The 17,541-nt window shown below is 38.6% G+C and overlaps 1 protein-coding gene across 1 annotated transcript in view; it reads left to right on the top strand.

The window, feature by feature from the left end:
* Positions 1-10,830, top strand: part of CFAP58 (cilia and flagella associated protein 58) — a 106,172-nt gene extending 95,342 nt beyond the window's left edge. Inside the window, exons 16-18 of the mRNA XM_036829293.1 lie at positions 3,994-4,113; positions 6,932-7,065; positions 10,719-10,830. Of these exons, the coding sequence (XP_036685188.1) occupies positions 3,994-4,113; positions 6,932-7,065; positions 10,719-10,830 (366 nt within the window). The remainder of the gene's footprint in view (positions 1-3,993; positions 4,114-6,931; positions 7,066-10,718) is intronic.
* Positions 10,831-17,541: the final 6,711 nt, after the last annotated feature.

Raw genomic sequence — 17,541 nt, 5'->3', positions numbered from 1 at the left:
CACAGCAAGATCTTTTTTGATCCACTTCCTAGAGTAATGGAAATAAAAACAAAAATAAACAAATGGGACCTAATGAAACTTAAAAGCTTTTGCACAGCAAAGGAAACTATAAACAAGACGAAAAGACAACCCTCAGAATGGGAGAAAATATTTGCAAACAAATCAACGGACAAAGGATTAACCTCCAAAATATATAAACAGCTCATGCAGCTCAATATTAAAGAAACAAACAGCCCAATCCAAAAATGGGCAGAAGACCTAAATGGACATTTCTCCAAAGAAGACATACAGATGGCCGAGAAGCATGTGAAAAGCTGCTCAACATCACTAATTATTAGAGAAATGCAAATCAAAACTACAATGAGGTATCACCTCACACCAGTTAGAATGGGTATCATCAGAAAATCTACAAACAACAAATGCTGGAGAGGGTGTGGAGAAAAGGGAACCCTCTTGCACTGTTGGTGGGAATGTAAATTGATACAGCCACTATGGAGAACAGTATGGAGGTTCCTTAAAAAACTAAAAATAGAATTACCATATGATCCAGCAATCCCACTACTGGGCATATACCCAGAGAAAACCATAATTCAAAAAGACACATGCACCCCAATGTTCATTGCAGCACTATTTACAATAGCCAGGTCATGGAAGCAACCTAAATGCCCATCAACAGATGAATGGATAAAGAAGATGTGGTACATATATACAATGGAACGTTACTCAGCCATAAAAAGGAACGAAACTGAGTCATTTGTAGAGATGTGGATGAATCTAGAGACTGTCATACAGAGTGAAGTAAGTCAGAAAGAGAAAAACGAATATCATATATTAACACATATATGTGGAACCTAGAAAAATGGTACAGATGAACCGGTTTGCAGGGCAGAAGTTGAGACAGAGATGTAGAGAACAAACGTATGGACACCAAGGGGGGAAAGCCGTGAGGGGGTGGGGATGGTGGTGTGCTTAGTTGGGCGATTGGGATTGACATGTATACACTGATGTGTATAAAATTAATGACTAATAAGATGACTAATAAGAACCTGGTATATAAAAAAATAAATAAAATTTAAAAATTAAAAAAAAAAAGATGTGTTCCTTCCTCCACAGATTTTTGGAGTAGCTTGAGAGTAATAAGTATCAACTTTTCTTTAAATGTTTGGTAGAATTCACCTGTGAAGCCATCTGATCTTGGACTTTTCTTTGTTGGGCATTTTTTTTACCGATTAAATTTCAGTAATTGATCTGTTCATATTTTCTTTTTCTTCTGTCATTATTCAGTTTTGGAGATTGTATGTTTCTAGGAATTTATCCATTTCTTCTAAGTTGCCCATTTTTTTGGCGTCTAATTGTTCGTAGTAATCTCTTATGATCCTTTGTATTTTGGTGGTGTTGGTTGTAACTTTTCTTTCATTTCTGATTTTTTGTTTATTTGGGTCCTCTCTCACTCTCTCTTCAAAGGTGGCCCTGCTGACTCCCGTTGGTGAGGTTAACCCCAACCCTAGCCCTGCCCTGTTGTGCTTTGATGACGTTTCAACTTCCAGTGATGCACTTCCTGCTGAGTCATTTCTGGCTGATGCAATCTCCACTTCCGGTTGTACCACTTGCTATGCTCCCCACCACATGACCGCGAATGAAAGAACCAGATAACAGGGAAACTTCAGGGTGAGAGAATATAAGCAGGAAAAGCTGACCATAGTGCACTGCCATGGCAACTGATTGCTGTGGTACCTTCTACGAGGTTATCATCTGCCTGCCTTGTGCAATTGAGCAACATTTGTCTGGCATATCTGACAGCTTCATATGATGGCTGGACAACACTCCCATTACACTGCCCATGGATACCCTCTGGGACATCCAACAGGTGAACCAGCAGATGGCCATCCTTGCTCTGATTCTTTATTATTTCTCTATTTCATTTATTTCTGCTCTGATCTTTATTGTTTCTTTTCTGTCCCCTAACTGTCAGTCTGTGTGTGTCTTTCGATCTGAAGTGAATCCCTTGTAGGCAGCGTAAATTTGGGTTTTGTTTTTGTATTCATTCAGCTACTCTATGTCTTTTGATTGGAGCATTTAGTCCATTTACATTTAATTATTGATAGGTATGTACTTATTGCCATTTTGTTAATTTTTTTTTAAAGTTTTTTGTTCCTTTCTTTTTCTTTTGCTCTCTTCCCCTGTGATTTGATGACTGTCTGTAGTGTTACAGTTGAATGCCTTTCTTATTTTGTGTGTGTGTATCTATTATTATATATTTATATATATATTTGATATATATATGTGATTATTTTAAGTTGCTGATCTCTTAAGTTTGAATGCATTCTAATCACCCTACATTTTCATTCCCCACCTACCACGGTTTATGTTTTTGATGTCATATTTTACATCTTTTTGTTTTGTGTATCTCTTAACTACATATTGTGATATAGATGATTTTACTACTTTTATCTTACAGCCTTCCTACTAGCTTTATACATTGTTGACTTACTACCTTCACTGTATGTTTAGCTTTACCAGTGAGATCTTTCCTTTCATAATTTTCATATTTCTAGTTGTATCCTTTTCTTTTTCACCTAGAAAAATTCCTTTAACATTTCTTTTAAAGCCAGTTTAATGGTGCTAAGCTCTTTTAGCTTTTGCTTATCTGTAATCTTTATCTCTCCTTCAAATCCAAATGATAACCTTGATGGGTAGAGAATTTTTGGTTGTAAGTTTTTTCCTTTCATCGCTTTGAATATATTGTGTCACTCCCTTCTGGCCTGCAAAGTTTCTTCTGAAAAGCCAGCTGATAATCTTATGGGAATTCCCATGTATGTAACTAGTTGCTTTTCTCTTGCTTTTTTAATATTCTCTCTTTATCTTTAATTTTTGCCATTTTAATTACAGTGTGTCTTGGTGTGGTCCTCTTTGGGTTGATTCTGTTTGAGACTACTCTCTGTGCTTCCTGGACCTGCATGTCTTTTCTTTCCAAGGTTAGGGAAGTTTTCAGCTATTATTTCTTCAAATATTTTCTCTGCCCGTTTCTCTCTCTCTTCTCCTTCTGGAATCCCTATAATGCAAATGTTATTACACTTGATGTTATACCAGAGGTCTCTTAAACTATCCTTATTTTTTTTTTAAATTCTTTTTTCTGTTCAGCTTCGTAATTTCCACTACTCTGTCTTCTGGTTTATAGTTCCTCTGTACCATCTAATCTACTGTTGATTCCTTCTAGTGTATTTTTAATTTCAGTTATTGTATTCTTTAGCTGTGTTTGGTTCTTCTTTATATTCTCTAACTCTTTGTTGAAATTCTTACTGTGTTCATCCATTCTTCTCCCAAGTTCAGTGAGCATCTTTATGATTATTACCTTGAGCCCTTTGTTGGATAGATTGCTTATCTCCACTTCCTTTACTTCTTTTTCTGAGGTTATGTCTTGTTCCCTCATTTGGAATATATTCCTCTGTCTCCTCATTTTGCCCAATCCTCTGTGTTTATTTCTGTGTGTTAGGTACATCAGTTACATTTTCCAATCTTGGGGAAGTTGCCTTATGTAGGAAATATCCTTTAGGGCCCAGCAACACACTCCCCTCTGGTCACCAGAGCTGTATGCTCTAGTGGTGCCCCCTTTGTGGACTGCATGTGTCCTTCTGTTGTGGCAGGGCTGACTACTGTGGGCATGTTGGTAGGTGGAGCTGGCCCCTGGCCAGGCTGGCTGGGAGGCCATTCCTCATGCAGTTGTTGCAAGTCCACTGGAGGGCAGGGTAGGCTTCCCATGTGGTTTGCCACACAACCTGGGAGTTGCAAGGCTGCTGCCAGCCTGCTGGTGGGCAGTGCCAGGTCCCTATGTGGCTTGATGCTTGATTGAATGAATCTATGTGTGAATATAATCAGTGTGGAGCTGAGAAGGGCCTTAGGATGATCCCGTATCATCCTGACCATGCTGTTAAAGGCACTTCCCTTGTCTTGTTGGGGTTATTTATCTCCACCTGTGGTTATACTCTCCACCAGGAAAAGGAGAAACTGTATGTGGAACTAAAGCACATCCTGGCCCGGCAGCCTGGGCCTGAGGCTGCAGAGCAGCTACAGATCTACCGCCACACGCTGCGGGAGAAGACCAAGCAGCTTAAAGTAAGTGGTAGCCTCTGCTCCTTCCTGACTGAAGGACAGACACACTCTGGGGAATACCCGTGGACAAGTCTACTGCCTCAGCACAAGGAGCCAGTCTCCCAAATTCTGTCCTCCTTTGATATCAGCTTTTTTAGTGCTCCAGTCCCGGGAGGCACAGGGCAAGCCTTAAAGCTACCCCTCCGCTCCTAAGCTCATAGACTCCCACAAAACAGGGAGATGAACAAGTGGAGAAAGAGCTAGGGAGAGGATGATGGCAATGGGATAGAAATTTGGGGAACAAAGTTTGTATAGATTATCTCAAGATGATTTAGAGGATTCAGATGGTGGGAAAGAACAGAGGGAATATTTTAACACCATTGCCCACTGAAGCAGATCATTGTGTCAAAGCAGGTTTTTACTATTCATTCCGCCTGAAATACATGTACACAAAACACAGGCTACTCCCCAGTCCCCAGGAACCTTGCTTCATGACCATCTATGAAATAAGAAGCCATGAAAGGGAAGTAAAATCATTCTAGGATTCTGTTAGCATAAGTTCCCTTCTAAGTGACATAAGCACATTAGCTGCGGAGAGGGAATGTTTTAGTATTATATGTGCCTTTTTAAAGTTTTCTCAAAAACTGTATGTTTCCACTATATCCTCAGCTTTACCTGCTAAAAAGTACTTAGATATTCTTGGCATGTTAGGGAAGCCTTATACACACACATGCACAGAATGTAGCACATGCCAGCTGAATTCTCGCTTTCCTGTGCAATGATGGTAATAATCATTGCCTTTCTGCCTGGGGTAAAATAGATGCCACGCTACTAATATAGTACTAATCCTTTCACAAATAGAATGTTGTAAAATCACATCCTTTTACTTAAAAAAGGCAGATGAAACAAATGTAATGAGAGCATTAATTTTCAACTTATCACTGTAAGCATTCATTTTACATGAGTATCCTGAGACATAATTTGAGTTTTGCAGGAGGCATAATCTTTTGATTATTTTCATCCCTTTAAACAATTGAATATATCAAATAAAATAAAAACTTATTTTCTCAGGGGTGGGTGTAAATTAGAAAAGCACATGTCTTTACACTACTCTCAGATAGGCATACTTAGCGCTGGATTGTATTCAGTGGTTCATAGGAGACTTTTGTTACTTTAAACCTTTATCTGAGGATATCCAGATTTTTGCTCTGAATGACATGTGACCCTTGGTGGAAGATTCAGGGGTGGATAATACCAAGCCTGTCCACCAGTTTGTCCTCATTATCTGGGCTGTTTTAGAAAATTCCACATTCATTGCTTGGAAACAAGGTCTTTGTTCCTAAGAGTTTAACTATTTTTTTTTTTAACATCTTTATTGGAGTAAGATTGCTTTACAATGGTGTGTTAATTTCTGCTGTATAGCAAAGTGAATCAGCTATACATATACATATATCCCCATATCTCCTCCCTCCCACCCTCCGTATCCCACCCTCTAGGTGGTCACAGAGCACCGAGCTGATCTCCCTGTGCTATGCAGCTGCTTCCCACTAGCGATCTATTTTACATTTGGTAGTGTATATATGTCAGTGCTACTCTCTCGCTTCATCCCGGCTTAACCTTCCCCCTCCCATGTCCTCAAGTCCATTCTCTACGTCTGCGTCTTTATTCCTGTCCTGCCCCTAGGTTCATCAGAACCTTATTTTTTTAGATTCCATATATATGTGTTAGCATACAGTATTTGTTTTTCTCTTTCTGACTTACTTCACTCTGTATGACAGAGTCTAGGTCCATCCACCTCACTACAAATAACTCAATTTCGTTTCTTTTTATGGCTGAAGACAGTTTTTCTTCCAACATGAAAATCATATTCTTTAGCTCATGATAACATCGTCAGAATCCTTTTCACAGCAGTTAAGAGGAAAGAGTTCAGAAGCAGATGAACACTTGAAAGATAAAGATCCGCCTTTTATGCAAATTTTTAAAAAATGCAGAACTAGACGAAAAACAAATCAAATCTATTGCATGCCCCTTAGGACAGTAGCCTCCCTTTTTTCCCCTTGGTTTTTTTGGGGGGTACCCCTCGCTTTAGTGTGCTCTACACATCCGTTTAGGTGAGCAAATTCCCTCTTTCCCTGTCCAGCCTGAAACCAGTAGCATCTACTAAACACAGCAGTGCAAGAGGCAGGTAATTAGGCTTCCTATTAGAGCCCCTCGCATGCAGCACACCCTCCCTGCAGATGTCATAGCCCCCTGCTTCTTAGACGTAAGTCCCAGTGCTGGGATAAAGAGAGAACCTGTGAATAGTCCCAAAGGGCACAGTAAAGAGGTGATTGACATTCAGCAGAACAGCAACCTTGGAAAACATATAAATTGAATACCTACTGAGTGGTGGTGGCAGCAGGATGATTCTGAGTAATTTTTACAGTAATCCTCAGATGAATCACGCTCCCTCGTAATGACTTCTCTGAATGCTTTATTAAAAAAGGCTTTGAAAGCAATTTTATGCTGTACGTCTGGGAGTTTTTCTGTTTCGACTCACAGTGTTCTTGAACCACATTACACCATTCATATGTGAGCCTGTGCCTGATGGTTCTCCTTTAAAGCAGGGGAATGAGGTTCCATTGTTTGCCACTGGATTATGAGTCTTCAGACCTCCGTCAGACTTTTACCCAGATACAGACCTTGAACTGGTAGAAGTGTGCGGGTTAACTGTTAAACCTGGGCATGGTTTTGTATCTCTAGCCTCACTGAGGTAAGTGGCCGCAGATTAAAAAGATTTTTCAGAAAAGGATATTGTCTCACCGCGTATCTTCTGTTAATGCTGCTTTATTTGTCACGCTAGGTTTTGTCTTCAGAATTGAATATGTATGAATCACAGAGCCAAGAATATAAGTATGAGATTGAGAAACTTAGCAATGAACTGCTGAACTTAAAGAAGAAATACCTTGCTCAGAAACGTAAAGAATACATTCAGAAGTAAGAATTAGTCAAATGTTCGAGTTTTGTTGTGCCTATTAACTCCTGATAAGAAAATAATTGCAGACAGTCACAGAGTCACAGACTTCACTGGGGTAAACTAAGTCAGGGGTGAGCAAATTACTTTCTACAGGTCCCTCAGTGGGCTGGTGTCAGAGCAAGATGGGTGTCTCCTCTGATACTGAGACCCCTCCTTAGGACCCTAACAGGGATTCATTAATATCAGCTCACCGGTGGACCTCGTGTGGAGCAGAGGAGACCTAGTGTGATTTTTTTCCCCACACTGTTCTCACGGTTTGGAGATAATCATTCCATAACTATGTCTGCAAAGGAGGTTCACGATTAGCCTTGTATGGGCTGAAGCATATTCACATTTAAAACCACTGTAATTATGAGCAGTTCACAAGTAATTTTCACCTATGTTTTAGATAAACTGTCTCTGAACCATTTCTATGTCTAGTACCTGACTTCAGTATCTGCTGTAGGGTATCGGCATGAGCATTCTTCTAGGAGATGGTAATGCAGATATCAGGTGAATATTTTGGGTTTCAGGATGCCTACATGTTGAAGAGTAAATGTTCTCTTCACTTTGTTATTGTTTGCCTAATCCTGGGGTGAGTGAGTGGGCCCAGGTGAATCATCAGGTTTGAACCTTGGCTGTGTGCATTGCCCAAATCATCTTGTTCATTCTGTAGAGGCTCACATTGTGAGCTGAAAGTCAGGATTGGTATTTCATCCACATGGGCGTTTCAAGGACATGGTGAAACAGGGTTTGAACGCATCCACCAATAATCCATTAGTGGCAAACAGCTACTTAAAGTAGCTGGATGTGAATTCATTTGCCAGTAAAAATCTATCCTTTTTGTAAATCAGAATATTCCCCCATTCCACATTTAGATGCCAGTTCCTTGGTAGACTAAAATATTGCTAAAAACTATAGCTAATTTAGATGGGTCTGGCTTAATGTGTGGGTCTAGCAACTATCTGATTCAGAATCACTGTTGAGATTTATTAAACATGCAGGTTCCTAGGCCCAATTTCCAGATATTTGGATTCAGCAGGTTCTGGATGGGCCTTAAAAATCTGCAGTTTACTTGCTCTCTAGGTGAATTCCATGCACACTGATGTTTGAGAACCACTGATATTAATGATGTGAATTGAATGAATGTTGGAGTAGAAACACTGTAGTTTTCTTTTAGGACACCAAAGTTGTGCTTATGAAATGTCATGTCTAGTTTCCATGTGAGGCAGTTGTCTAGTTCTGTGGCCTTCAAACTTTCTGAGTGTGCACCCTTATCAGAAAAACAGTTTTGAACTTGCAGCCCCCCTAATATATATGCATATAGTTTTTAAAATTAAAAAAATACTATTTTGGAATAGTTTTTTACCTCCAATATATTTTAATTTATAAAGTACACACAAATACTATTGTCACTTTGTGAGTAATTATTAGTAAAGAATGATTTTTAATTTTCAAAGATAAAATATTGAATCTCTAATATCTTCTTGCCACTTGCCAACAGGTCATCCCACTCATCTTGTAGAGTTCACGCACTCCATTTTGGAGACCAGTGGTCCAGTTGAAACAGTTAAAAACAGCTGGCTTGGCTAAACAGTTAATTGCCTTCCTAGAGCTCATTAACTCCCCTGCCTTGGCCCTGGGATTTGGCCTAGTTTCCATTGACCTTACTGATCCCCCGGCCAGGCACACACAGTTTTCTGGACACAGGGAGCATGCTGACAGAGGGACACCCCTCTGATAGCTCATTCCCTCCCAATGGCCCATCCACTAGAATTGCACTGCCCCCGGGCAGTATGCCACTTGTGGCTATTTAAATTAAAGTGAATTGCAATTCAATCAAATTAGCAGTTCAGTTCCTTAAATGCACTAGTCACATTTCACCTATTTAGTAGCCATGTGTGGCTAGTGGATGCCACGTTGGGCAGCTCAGATATAGAGCTTTTCCACCATCATGGAAAGTTCTATCAGATAGCATTGCTCTAGACTCTGCCTTTGCCTTGAATCCTCATTCCTTGTGGCCGATCTGACCTGGCTAGGGCATCATTTGGTCATTCCATTTAGTTGGGATCCATAAACTGGAGGGAGACAGAGAGTTTTGAGTTCATGGGAGAACAGGGGAAAAAAAAAAAAAAAAGATTAAAGAGCTGAAGGAAAATATGCCCAGGCAAGAACAAAAGTGCTGAGATGGTTTAGACTGGAAGGAAGAAGGCTGAAGGGAGTCATTAAGATGGTCTATAAATACATTAAGAAGATCGTATAAAGGAGACATTATTCCCATTAGTCAACTTAGATCAGGCCAGAAGCATTAAGCTTAAGTTCCTTCGGAGAGGAAATTTTAGGTTATTTAAGGAGAGAGAGGGCAGGGGGAGGGGGGCACTGCCTGCATCTAGCAACAGTCAGGAGGTAGACAAGTTGTCAGAGTACTTGAAGGAATCTTCTTTGCTGGACCCACTCAAGGCTAAAGCTTTTGTCCTATTTATGGAGGACGGCTTTTTATAATAATGAAATCAATTCTGCTAAGGGACAGCTGGATTGATTAACAAATTCTCTGCAGGTTCTTTTCAAATGGAATAATTTAGAATAATCTCTGTGGATATTCTCCTCACATATACTCTTTATAAAATAGCAACTCATATCATTTTTACCTTTTTGCCTTTTTTTTTTTCACTTTTCTCAAACCCTGTTTTTATCATGCTCCAGTCCTGACCTGAGCTCCTACCCACCTTCCCTTGACTCCCCTACTCTGGACTTCCAGGCTGATCTAGAGTCTGCAGTACAATTCAGATTCTTTTGCAAAAGGTAGAATTCTCTTCCCTGAAGTAAATCACTTCTATTAGCCAAATCTAATTGGTTTTAGTCTTAGTAGTTTGCTCAGTTTTTATTTTTAAAAAGGGACTCCAAAGATGTTTTCCATAAGACCCCTAATTATTCAATAGGTAATTTGTATAAATTTAAGATACCTCTGCAGGAAACCTGAATGTGTGTGTGTGTGTGTGTATGTGTGTGTGTATGTGTGGGTATTTAAAGAAGATCTGCATAGAAGATACATTGTAGATTAGAATTTCCTTTATCTGTTGCCAAATGTACTATCTTATTTATCTTTCCCAGCTTTTCTTGTATCTTAAACTATTTCTAATAATAACTGCTGCTCATCTAAAGTTATAGGAAAATTTATATTTTATAAATGTCCAAGTTTGATGAAGATACCTTGTGTGTGTGATAAATATTTATGTTTCCACTGAAACTATGGATTATAAAAGTTGATAAATGATGAATTAATCATTATAATTGAGCCAAGAGAAGGATTCTTCTGACTGATCTTTGGAACTAAACAAATGCTTTATAAAATAGGAAGATGATTACAAGTCAGGAGCCTCCAGTCCACAGGATCTGAGCTCTTATGAGGCCTTCTGTCCATATTTAGATCAACATGAGGAAAGCACATTTAATTGTGTCTTTCTCTAATTCTATGTGTTATCAGTAACACCTAATTAGATTTAAACCACCACCTTGTCTCAAACTGGAAGCTTTGATCAAAGCAGTTTTCAGTGGCTAATTCACCCTAAGAACTATCAAACATAGAAGAGGAAAAAGGTGGTAAGGAAGTTAACTTTCACCTCCTTTCTTATAGGAACAAGGACAGAATAGGCATGGAGGATGCCTTCTCAATGGCCAAACCAGCTGGCCCTCGTTTTACGGGGGGTGGATTTCCCCTCAGCAAGTCATCCAAGATGAAGTCCTAACCCCAAGCTGCTGGCTGGGTCCAGCTGAACAGCTCATGAAATTCACTCTGGAACCTTTTGGAGGAATCTCTTTGAAATCCCTTGGATCACAGACATTTAGGGAAGTCAGTCCTCAGATTCCAGGATGGAAAGAAATGCAGAACTATTATAGTCATGTACATATAAGAGTGATGACGTTCTACATAGTCCACATGGATATTAACAGAGTGTAATTATATCTGTTCAATTAGGCCGACCCATTCCATGAAGCTGATCTTTTGTTACTACCACATTGATTTATTTTGAAATGCACCACATCTACATACTCTGTATGGATGAAAGTTTGGATCCTAATGTCTCTATTATAGACATTGGTGCATAGGTTTTATATTTTTTAAAAAATTTTTTGAAATGCAATGCATTCTTATTAATAAGAATCTATTGTAATTATTCCTCACTAACAAGTCATTGATGAGATGAAAAAGAAGGACACACTCTCGAGTACTTAAAAAGTGTTCTGAGAGTGATTTCTATGTGGAATTTCTTTTCAGGCCTGGGGTATGAAAATCTATTCCAAAGAGACATACTAATAAATGCTTCATCATAAAAAATAAAAAGAACCTTTGTAGAGATTTTGATCTTTGCTTTGGTAGAGTACATAATTAAAGTTTAAAACTACTGTGAGAAATGTTTAACCCAAGAATGTGATTCAGAGGAACCAAGACTGTAAAATGAGGGGTTTGGGCTGGTATCCATTGAAGGTCTATCCTTTCTAGACCTCACACTTGGAGAACAGAGTTACATGGGACAGAGATCTGTTTGCCTTCCAGGCTGTAGGCCAGCATTTTGAGCCGCTGAATCCATTGTATTTTCTTTGTGTTGAAGCCACAGTTATGTGGGCATCAGTTCAAAGTTCCCTTGTTTAGAGTGTTCATTCAGTAATATTATGTGGGACACTCTGGCCATCTCTCTCCCAATAACTTGACTGCTGTAATTTTTTTAAAAATAACTGAAGAGTAAGTAGCTCATGGATAAGTAAGGACAGTATAAGTAGATCATTCCATTTGTGCTGCAGAACTAAGGTTCCCATTGAGAGGAGCAGGAGACTTAATGGCCCCAAGATGTTTGTTTAGATTATCCAGAGAGGTGGGAGTTTAGAGGGATCTAAAATCATATTCCGCTGTCCCTCTCAGTTCACTGCCAGAAGCAGACCCAAGGCAATGATGGCCATGAAAGTGATTGATTCTGAAGTGATCCCAGGAAACACCCTAAGAGTTGGGGAAGTAGGACAGGGAAGGGAAGGAGACCAACCTAAGGCTCAATGTCAAGTTCCATGGTGGGAGACTTTGGCTGGACCTTTCAGGGAGCTCTGGAGACAATGTAATCACATCTCAGAGTTGTCCCCATCAGGGTGAGGGAACTGGGATATTTATATCCCCCATGCTTCCAATCACTGGCCAAAGACTGCTCTGGAAGGGTCTTTCTGGTCTTCCCTGTAGGCAAAGCAGCTCTCAGACAAAGAGACAGCGGTTGCTGACTGTTGAAAGCAGAAGTGTTTAAGGGCTGGGGGAACTGAGTCAGGCAGTGTCATCCTCTGTTGCTTCTCTCACATGATCCCAGTTGAGAACTGCAGATGGAAATCAACCTCCAGTGTAGTTGGTGACCCTGTGGTGAGGTGTGATCATCAGCAATTTGTGTACCATGCGGGAGCGTGAGGATGGTTATATACACAAGAGAATTTGCTTAGAAAACCTTGAACCTGAAGAATCACAATGGGGCTGTTTCCATTTTTGAAAATCACTGATGCTGTATTCCCTCAGAGCCAACCACAGTCTGTTTAGGTAGAAGACTTTTACAGGTAAGGTGAGGCAAGACAGTTATGACATGTGCAACACTGGAGGGTTTCCCATCCATTCAGGAACATTTTGAAGTACAGCCATAGCCAACTTCCTTCTGAGCCCTTGGGTGGCTTTATAAGAGGTTCACTTCTCTAGAGAAATGGGATCTGTGATTCTTGATCTATTGCAGTATGGCAAAGACTCTGGAGACAGATGCCAGGTTCAAATCCTGGCTCGTCATAACAATTGAGTTGTTTTGAGGATTAAATGAGTTAATGCATGTAAGCTTAGAACAATGTCAGGCCCATAGTAATTGTTCAATAAATACCTACTATTATTATTACATAAGAGATACCTTATGTTTTGAAATTTGAGAATCAAAGTTGTTACTTAATACTTTATTATATCAACTGTAAAGATGATTCTTATCCTCGTTTAGCGGGTGAGTGACATTAAAATGTCTGGATGAAGCTAGATTTGCTAATGCAATTTATAGTTTAGTATCTTGCAGAAATGCCATATTGGGGACCTCATGAAAACTTCTGTATATTTTTCTTATAACTGTGATCTGGGGACAGATCCTTCACTTTCAGGATTTGGAGCTTCCAGAGGGAAGGACCCTGGTGGCCTCTAGCTACCATTTTCTTCTTGTTTCTCTCCACGTAATGGAGAAGGGTGGTCAGCCTCTGCTGATGACCTCTGATCTTGGTCCCATTAGCTGAGATCGCACAGGCTCTGGGAGCTGACGCAGCAGCTCTATCAGCTCAATACACTTATGTTCAAACGGAGGAAGAGTAAATTAAGGCTTAGAAAAGGTGGAAGATACTGCTGCTGCCTCTCATTTACTGCACATCCTGACAGCCCAGGGTATTAAAAGCAATAACTATTTAGGTGCAGGTGTTGCCACTGTAGCCACAGTACAAAAATGAGCTATTAAAAACACTGAGATTTGCAGATCATTAAAGATAACTGTGAGCTCACAGTGGGCTTAAGGTGCTTTTAAAATCACATATTTGAGCTGCATTGTAAAGCAACATTAGGAGATTATACAGTAGCATCATTTTACCCCAGGGTTTTGAGCGTTTCAGAAAGGAGTCCTTTGTAGTATAGTCTGAAGTCAGGGAGCCTGATTCCTCCAGCTCTATTTTTCGTTCTCAAGATTGCTTTGGCTATTCGGGGTCTTTTGTGTTTCCATACAAATTGTGAAATTTTTTGTTCTAGTTCTGTGAAAAATGCCAGTGGTAGTTTGATAGGGATTGCATTGAATCTGTAGATTGCTTTGGGTAGTAGAGTCATTTTCACAATGTTGATTCTTCCAATCCAAGAAGATGGTATATATCTCTCCATCTATTTGTATCATCTTTAATCTCTTTCATCAGTGTCTTATAATTTTCTGCATACAGGTCTTTTGTCTCCTTAGGTAGGTTTATTCCTAGATATTTTATTCTTTTTGTTGCAATGGTAAATGGGAGTGTTTTCTTAATTTCACTTTCAGATTTTTCATCATTAGTGTATAGGAATGCAAGAGATTTCTGTGCATTAATTTTGTATCCTGCAACTTTACCAAATTCGTTGATTAGCTCTAGTAGTTTTCTGGTAGCATCTTTAGGATTCTCTATGTATAGTATCATGTCATCTGCAAACAGTGACAGCTTTACTTCTTCTTTTCCGATTTGGATTCCTTTTATTTCTTTTTCTTCTCTGATTGCTGTGGCTAAAACTTCCAAAACTATATTGAATAATAGTGGTGAGAGTGGGCAACCTTGTCTTGTTCCCAAAATGTTCATTGCAGCTCTGTTTACAATAGCCAGGACATGGAAGCAACCTAAGTGTTCATCATTGGATGAATGGATAAAGAAGATGTGGCACATATATACAATGGAATATTACTCAGGCATAAAAAGAAACGAAATGGAGTTATTTGTAGTGAGGTAGATGGAGTTAGAGTCTGTCATACAGAGTGAGGTAAGTAGAAAGAGAAAAACAAATACAGTATGCTAACACATATATATGAAATCTAAGGAAGAAAAAAAAAAAAGGTCATGAAGAGCGTAGTGGTAGGGCGGGAATAAAGACACAAACCTACTAGAGAATGGACTTGAGGATATGGGGAGGGGGAAGGGTAAGCTGTCACAAAGTGGGAGAGTGGCATGGACATATATACACTACCAAACGTGAGGTAGATAGTTAGTGGGAAGCAACCGCATGGCACAGGGAGATCAGCTCGGTGCTTTGTGGCCACCTGGAGGGGTGGGATAGGGAGGGTGGGAGGGAGGGAGATGCAAGAGGGAAGAGATATGGGAACATATGTATATGTATAGCTGATTCACTTTGTTATAAAGCAGAAACTAACACACCATTGTAAAGCAATTATACTCCAATAAAGATGTTAAAAAAAAAAATAGTCCTGTTGCTAAACCAGCCATTGACTCTCAACTGGGCTGATGGGGAGCTGGTATGGTTTCTCTGTTGATAGAGAGACACATGATAAAGAGGACTCCCTGGTCATTATTTGCTGATAATAGCTTCTCAGTGACTGCTCTTAGGCCAGGTTTTTATTGTGCTTACCTCTGAAGAAGTTGCTCAGAGCAAAGGTTTGTTGCTCTGATAAGCCGTAGAGATGGAGGTTGTCATGCTAGGAGGAGATGGCAGCAACTCTCCTTGTCATGGGCTGTAATTTTGCTATAAAAATTTATCCAAGGTTGATAATTATTGTTTGATTTCCTGGCTTGCTCAACCAGATTCTGAAGTTTGACCTAGGCCAAGATACCCATCAGAAAACACTATATCTTGACTTTAGAGCAGAATGGCATTTCAGAGCCTGGACAATTTGAGGAAAGATATTCTCTGTCTTAAACATAATCAATTGTATGGAGACCTAGTTGTAATAGGAGCAAAGGGAGGGCATTTTAAAATATTAAAATGGTAAAATAGTTAAAAAATATATCTCACTATTTTCTTTGTAGTAGATAGGAAGTATTTTTATGGCATTATCCATTTTTAACTTCTAATTCAATGCTGTTTTAGTATACCGTTTCTAATATCTATTATTTAAAAGTTCCATTAGGGTTTTGAGATCCATTAGAATTTTATAACAGTATGAAATGTGATGTCAAGAGGGTACCATTTTTCTTTTTTATAATTAAAAATAGATTTTTCCCCTTATTTTAAAGTACCTGATTGAAATACAGATAGAAAATTAGAAAATACGAATAAGCAAAAAGAAGAAAAAGGACATCAGTAATCCCACCATCTATTGATAACTATTGTTTTCCTGGGCTAATACACGTCTCATTCACTGTACCAATTGTTCATGCCCACCATCTGTTCTGACTGGTTGGTGCTTGTAATTCCCAATTGTTAAATATTTTGAATACCACCTTTGAAATACTACTGTTTTAGAATTTTGAGTGTATCTTTCTGGACATTTAAAATAAGTATATATAGATATATTTTGTTTTTTAAAAATCAAAGATGTAATTGAGATATAATTCACATATAATGAAAGCACGTATTGTAAGTGTACAGTTTGCTAAGTTTTGACAAATGCATATGCCCAAGTAACCACTACCACAATCACTACCACAACTACAACCCCTGCCCTCCACCCCCACCAAGAATGCCCTTATGCCCCTTGGCAGGCAATATTCACAGCCCCCATCCAGCCTAAGCAGTGATGGATCTGTTTTTCATCTTATATTAGTTATGTCTTTCTTAGATTTCATATAAATGGAATCATACAGTAGGCACTCTTTTGCACCTGGCTTTTTTTCATGTAGTTTAATGTTTTTTTGAGATTCACCAATGTTGTTGTTTATATCAGTAATTAATACATTTTTATTGCTGAGTAATATGCCATTATATTGACAACACAATTTGTCTATTGGTTTACCTGTTGATGGGAATTCAGGTTGTTTCCAGTGTTTAGCTATTATGAATAAAGTTGCTATGAATGTTCATGTACAAGTCTTTATGTAGACAAATATTATCATTTCCAGGAATGGAATTGTTGGATCAATTCTAGTATACATTTAATTTGATGAGAAACTGCCAAACTGTTGGACCATTTTACATTCCTACCAACAATGTGTGTGACTTCCAATTACTCTAATCTTTGTCAGTATTCAGTATTGTCAGTATTTTTTTAAGCCATTCTATTGGATATATAATGATATCTCATTGTGGTTTAAATTTGTATTTCCCAATGACTAATAATGTTAAACATTTTTTCCATGTGCTTTCTGTCATTCATATGTGAAGTGTCTTCAGATCTTTTGACCATTTAAAAAATCTTTTTATTAGGTTGTAAACGTTCTTTGTGCCTTCTGGATACAAAACCTTTGTCAGATATATGTATTGCAAATATTTTCACTTGGTTTCTGGCTTACCTTTTCATTTTCTTAATAGTGTATTTTGAAGAGCAGACCTTTTAAATTTTACTGAGGTCCAATTTATCCTTATTTTTCTTATGTAGTTTGTACTTTTCTTGTCCTAAGTAATTTTTGCCTACTCTGAAATAGTAATGATTTTATATCTGTTTTCATCTAGAAGTTTTATTATCGTTTTAGTTTTTATGTTATATTTATGGTCCATTTAGAGTTAATTTTATGTGTGGTGTGAGGTTAGAGTAGAGGTTCATTTTTGTTCCATATGGATATCCAGTTGTTCAGCTCCATTTGCTGAAAAGACTGTCATTTTCCACTGAATTACCTTGACATATTTATAGAAAATCAGTTGACTTTATTTGAACAGTTCTATTTATGGAGTTTGTTCTGTAACTCTATACCTATCTATTTTGATGACAATAATTTTGTCTTGAAATTTAATGGTACAAGGTCTTCAACTTTTTTCTTCTTCTATAGAAATCTTTTAATTGTTCTAGGTTTTATCCATA

Source organism: Balaenoptera musculus, chromosome 16, assembly GCF_009873245.2.
Source record: "Balaenoptera musculus isolate JJ_BM4_2016_0621 chromosome 16, mBalMus1.pri.v3, whole genome shotgun sequence".
In the NCBI taxonomy this organism is placed as follows: Eukaryota; Metazoa; Chordata; class Mammalia; order Artiodactyla; family Balaenopteridae; genus Balaenoptera; species Balaenoptera musculus.
Note: the sequence above shows the minus strand (reverse complement) of the source record. Positions and strands in the feature narration are given on the sequence as shown.